Consider the following 5,644-nt stretch of genomic DNA (forward strand, 5'->3'; position numbering starts at 1 on the left):
AACTTGAAATAAAGTCAACATATAAGCCAGATATGCTCAGCAACATGAAGTCAGCTAAAAGGTCTCACAAAGAATGATTACGAGGAATAAAACGAGTGAGATGCAGCAGTCTGGGAAGGGCTAAAAAGCTATTTCTAAGGTTCTGGGATTCCGAAGAACCACAGATACAATCTCTAGATGGATAAAATATTGTACCACAATTGGCTGACCTACCAAAATTCCTCTAAAAACATATCAACATCATCCAGGAAGTCATAAAAGAGCCAAGGACAACATCCAAGGATCTGCAGAAACATTCACATCCACAGAGGTCAGTGTTCACAACTCCACTATCACAAAGACATGCCAGTTATAGCATTCCATGGAAGACGGAAAGACCACTGCTAACAGAGAAGAACAAGTCAAGTCAAGGCAACTTTATCTGTTTAGCACTTTTCACTAAACACGTTGCTTCAAAACAGCTTCACAGAAAATCTCAATGTCAATGTTTAGATATATCTTAACAGATTCATACCATATTAAGGCTTATCTAAATTTGGACAAAACACACCTTGAAGATCCTCAAAACTTTTGAGAGAATGTTATTTTTGTCAAAAGTGGAACTGACGCTAAAATTGTGCTTTTGGCCTTTGAACAAGTAAATTTGGATGGGTGGATATATATATATATATATATATATATATATATATATATATTCATATGGATGTGTTGTATGGATTGTTTACTCAGGTTGCCATGGTTTGAATACCTGAAATATTACTAGTATGTTTTTGCATGAAAATACTAGAAGTCACAAATAAATGTTCATTGCTCGGTAGCTAAAGACTTTGTGCTCACATGCTTGACTAGAAAATCTAAAGTCCTCAAATTATGAGGATTTGGGCAAGTTCTACAGTGTGACACAGATTTATGTTCTGGAGATTATTGCTGAGACCGGATAAAGAGGCTCTCAGCAACCATTCCCAACTGGATTTTAGCAATTTTCTTGTACTGCAAATTGCTAAAACCACCAAAATGTGAAATTAACCACAAATTTAACAAAACAGAATAAAGTCTAAAACGAGACCAATTTATTCATTGATGAGAATATTTAAAACAGCTTTTGCAGGTATATAAAACAACATTCATCATCTGTACTTCTATTACTCTCAACATTTAAATTATTTACAAAACATTTTCCTGTACAAAACAATCAGAACTCATACAAAAAATACAATTATATTTTAGCAAAATGCATATTGCAATACAGAAAACACGCACTGCTAATACAAACTCGACTGGAGTGATGTGGAAATGTCCCGATGCATTCAGCTGAAACCTAATGACTTAGTGTTTTTATCCAAAGCGATGTACAGCTGTTCAGAAGTGTGTGATTGACAGATCTATCGGCTCTGCTGCAGAGGAGCAGTCCTGTTTCAGACACAAGCTGGGAATCACTCAAGTGTCCTCAAGCATTAAGACTGTACTCCTGTTTGTAGCAGCACGGCCGGCACACTGCATTAACCAGGCCGCTGATGAACTGCAGGAAACAGATGAGGAACTCCAGAGTGCTGAGACCCAACAGGATGGACAGCAGCGTCACATTCCACTCCACTATGTGTGCCGGCTGGATGCATTCGGACCACCTCTCTCGAGCAAACAGATACCTGAACACACAGAGGAAAAGAGTTCAAGACTTGTTTCCTATGAAGTCACCATCAAAGCGTTTTGAGCTCATACCTTCCACCATCGTCCTCAAAAGGAGACATCCATCCCAACAGAGTGAAGCAATACGGCCCCTTCAAGAGCGCCACAGCGGAGATCAGGAAGCAGTATGCAGAGCCGGCTAATCCCAGCAGAGCTGCAAACACTGAACCACACATCTACACACACACACACACACAACGTCAAACTGATGAATCCAGCTGACCTGTAAAACATGTCCTCGTATGAAGGCTCAAATAAGAGCCTCGGACCCCTTCCCAACACTCACCGCACAGCTGTCTGTTCCACAGGAATCCGCACACTTCCCCATTCCCAGAAACACGCAGGCCGGTATCAGCATCTGAATGTGTACAAGGAGTTTTTAGTACTGTATACATGTGTAATCACACCCCATCACTGCATTTCACTCCTGGCAGAAACGGAATATTCAAACAGAAGAAAATCTAGAATGGAATGATGGAATCAATTGTGAAAAGTCCGGAGATGTCAGCAACAAATAAAACTGGGTTAGGGGTGGACCAGCATTGCATTAAAAATTACAAAGATATGATCAACAACATATAGTAATAAATGTAGATCTGTAGATTTTAACCCATTACTCGCACTTTTGATTAATTCATTACAATTTATACAAGTTTCGACTGCTAATTATGAGAGTAAGCACTTCCTTCGTTGTATGTTTTGAGGAATAAGGTCTCTTCATCCACTTATTTTAGCATTAGCTTTTCATTTGAGTTGTTCATTGTCTCCAAACTTTGACCAGCAACAGGGGTTTACTTCGTAACTCTCATTCCAACCCAGTCTTATTGGAATTGCATAAGTTATTTTATTTCATAAATTCACAATTGCAAAAAAATAAAATAAAATAAATTATGACCAGGACCGCCCTAGGAACCACCCTAAATTTAACCCTCAAGAGGGCAAGGGTAGATTATACGAACAGTTATGAAAGAGATTGTATGAATGCACCACCGGTACTCTCAACTGTAATAAATATAATAAATACTTTCAAATAGTTTTTGAGAGTGTTGATCATTTCACATTTCACACTCACAGCTTTTCTACTGACCAATACACAACCAAGAATCCTGAAAACTTTACGTTCATAAATATTTTTTTATTAAGCTTATTATGTTTTCTACACCCTAAAACAAAACTTTAGAGTTTTTACACATACTTTTGTGTCAAGTTGGTGATTTTTCCTTAGCCTAATCCCAATTTAACCACCCTTAGTCGCCTAACCCTAGCTCTTAAAATATTTAGCAGTTGAATTCATATATTTTTTGAGTTTATTTCCTCATGGGGATGTTTGGGATGTTCACCAACACTATTCCACATGTCTGCACACAACAAAGACATTCACTCCGACAAAAACCTGATACTCACCACCAAACCACCTCCTCCGATTCCCATGAAGTACCAGACATATGTGGTCACATGCTCATCATAGACGAAGTTCACCTTTCCATCAGGAAAGAAGAGCAGGACGTTAGCCACGATGCAGCAGGTGGCGAGAGGGATGAGGGCGAAACCAAGAGACCTGGCAAAGCCCAGAGAACACATCTTCACACGGAGCAGAGGGAGCGAGCGCAGGCGGCTGTAATCCAGGACAGGAAACTAGGGTGCTGGACAGAGGAGTGGAAGGGTTTTAAGAGACCCCCACCCCCTCCTTGGCCCCCAGCGAGCCACTGTTGCTCTGAGGAGGAGGAGACAGGAAGCGCTCTGACATTATTCATTACGACTGGAAACTCTCTGACAGACCATATGACCGGGACTTTGTGGGGGGTTTGGAGAGAGTTACAAGATGATCTCCTAACAAATCTTTCTCCTCTTTTCAATGGTAATCCGAAAAAGATGCATCTAACATGGTGGACATTTTTACAATTTCAAATTACAAGCCTTGTTTTCAAAGTCGTGAAAATATAAGGTGCTTCTTAGAAACAGAATCTAATTCTGCTATTCTTATTAATATCTATTAATATCTTTTCCATTTTCATTTGGTTCACTGTAAGGTTGACACTGTAACACTTTCTATGAGCTTTTCATTTAACACATACAATAAAGTAAATAGTACGTTTTTTTGTAAACTATTTATTCATTTTATTTCTTTTTTTTTCAGTTATTCATTGTCATTTTAAATGTATATACTACACTCTTTAAATGGTTCTTCTTTGGCATCGCTGCACAAACACACTTTTTTCCAAGTTTATAACAGTGTGTGTGAAGTGATGCCAAAGAAGAACCATTTAAAGAGTGTAGTATATACATTTAAAATGACAATGAAATGAAGTAAACTAAATAAAATGAAGAACCATTTTGGAGCCAGTTAACTGTTCTTAAAAGAACCATTTTTTATGGCATGAAGAACATTTTTATAAGTTAACAACAACTTATTTTTGGAAAGGTTCCACTGATAGTAAAGGTTCCTCTATTTTTAAGAGTGTGCTGTTCAAAAATGTAATATATATATAAAAAATCTAATCTGTATTTTCAGTATCATTCCTTCAGCGTCACATGATCTTCAGAAATCATTATAATATACTGATTTGCTGCTCAAGGAACATTTGATTATCAATGATGAAAACAGTTGTGCTGCACAATGTTTTTGTGGAAACCATGATTTTTTCAGGATTTAAAGAATAGCCTTTAGAAAAGAGATTTTTTTGCAACATTATATATGTTTTACTGTCATAATGAATCAATGTAATGCATCCTTGATGAATAAAAATATTATTTCTTTTGAAAAAAAAGAGGAAAAATTCCTACCGACCCCAAACACAATGGAGCACAAATGCCATCCATTTTGTCTTGAAAGGGGCGTGTGGTTGAGATGATGTGCTGCACACTTTGACACTGTAGATGGCATGACTTACTGTAAGGTAGATCACACAGGTGAAATCACTTTAATTATTAAACTGTTTCTCCCAGACAGCGATGAGATGAAATACAGCACACAGTGGAGAGTTCTGCTGAGGTTTCCTTAGTTTTACCCAAAGAAAACAAAGCTAAACTTATTTTCTCCTTCAGAGTTTCAGAAGTTATCAAAAAAAAAAGAGAGAGAAAAAAAAAAGAAAGACATTGAGTGGGAAATCAGGAAAAACACCTAGGACAACACTGATACTTTGATGGAAATCAACGAAACCAACTAATTAATGTTCACTTGCACACTTTTTGTTTAAGATGTAAAAGTCTGTATTGAGCCAGATCAATCTGTAAGAGGATGAAATGTCTGCAGTGTTTGTGTGATCCAGGATTAGCCGTTGGTGTAATCAGGCTTTCTGAATAAAACAGCCTGTTATAAGGAAGTATGCCACGATATTATGTAACTCGATGGTTTTCTACAGGATACAGACTTCCACTGTGCTGTGTGCCGAGGGCATCTGAGAACAAAACACATGCTTGTGCCTTGGGAAGCATCTGTAACATGACAAAAATAAATGCCTTGCTGAACTTCATGTTCATCTAGTAGAAGTTGAATATCAATAAATGTATTTAATAATTCAGAATTTATCATGCAATTTATGTAATGGTGTTTTATTTCAACTTTATTAAGCGTTACTAAATATTTTTGATTTCTGTATTTAATGTGTCAATAAGAGTTCAATAACTTCTGCTTGTGTGTTCACCTGTGAAAAAATAAGTACACTTTAAGTCAAGTCTGCTTTATTTATATAGTGCTTTATACAATACAGATTGTCTCAACAGTGTTGCCAGAATCTTATTACAAAAAGTATACTTTAGAGTGTAAACTAAATATAATTAATATAATCAACCCTTTAACTGCATGTTAACCGCAATTAAACGAAGATGTATTATAGTTTAAATTTATATTAAATGCAATTAGCTGAACTAGTGTTTTCAACCCACTTAAGAAGTAAGTGCATATTTGTATTCTATAATTACTTTTATTTGTATTTGAAATATGTTTAAAGTGCACTGC

At 36.7% G+C, this 5,644-nt stretch overlaps 1 protein-coding gene across 1 annotated transcript; it reads right to left on the reverse strand.

Annotated features, from left to right (window-relative positions):
• Positions 1-1,048: 1,048 nt before the first annotated feature.
• Positions 1,049-3,337, reverse strand: LOC127943330 (transmembrane 4 L6 family member 1-like). Its single transcript, XM_052539702.1, has 4 exons — positions 3,091-3,337; positions 1,973-2,044; positions 1,720-1,862; positions 1,049-1,646 (listed from the first exon to the last, which is right to left on the reverse strand). Exons 1-4 carry the CDS (start codon positions 3,265-3,267, stop codon positions 1,448-1,450), a joined length of 591 nt encoding a protein of 196 aa, XP_052395662.1. The 5' UTR covers positions 3,268-3,337; the 3' UTR covers positions 1,049-1,447.
• Positions 3,338-5,644: the final 2,307 nt, after the last annotated feature.

Source organism: Carassius gibelio, chromosome A22 (genome assembly GCF_023724105.1).
Source record: "Carassius gibelio isolate Cgi1373 ecotype wild population from Czech Republic chromosome A22, carGib1.2-hapl.c, whole genome shotgun sequence".
NCBI lineage: Eukaryota > Metazoa > Chordata > Actinopteri > Cypriniformes > Cyprinidae > Carassius > Carassius gibelio.

Bases quoted from the DNA above. Each gene is read 5' to 3' on its own strand.
- LOC127943330 (XM_052539702.1), bottom strand. From the start codon at position 3,267: ATGTGTTCTCTGGGCTTTGCCAGGTCTCTTGGTTTCGCCCTCATCCCT. The intron at 2,045-3,090 runs GTGAGTATCAGG...GTACACATTCAG, and splicing joins TCGGAGGAGGTGGTTTGGTG to ATGCTGATACCGGCCTGCGT. The intron at 1,863-1,972 runs GTGAGTGTTGGG...GTGTGTGTGTAG, and splicing joins GTGGAACAGACAGCTGTGCG to ATGTGTGGTTCAGTGTTTGC.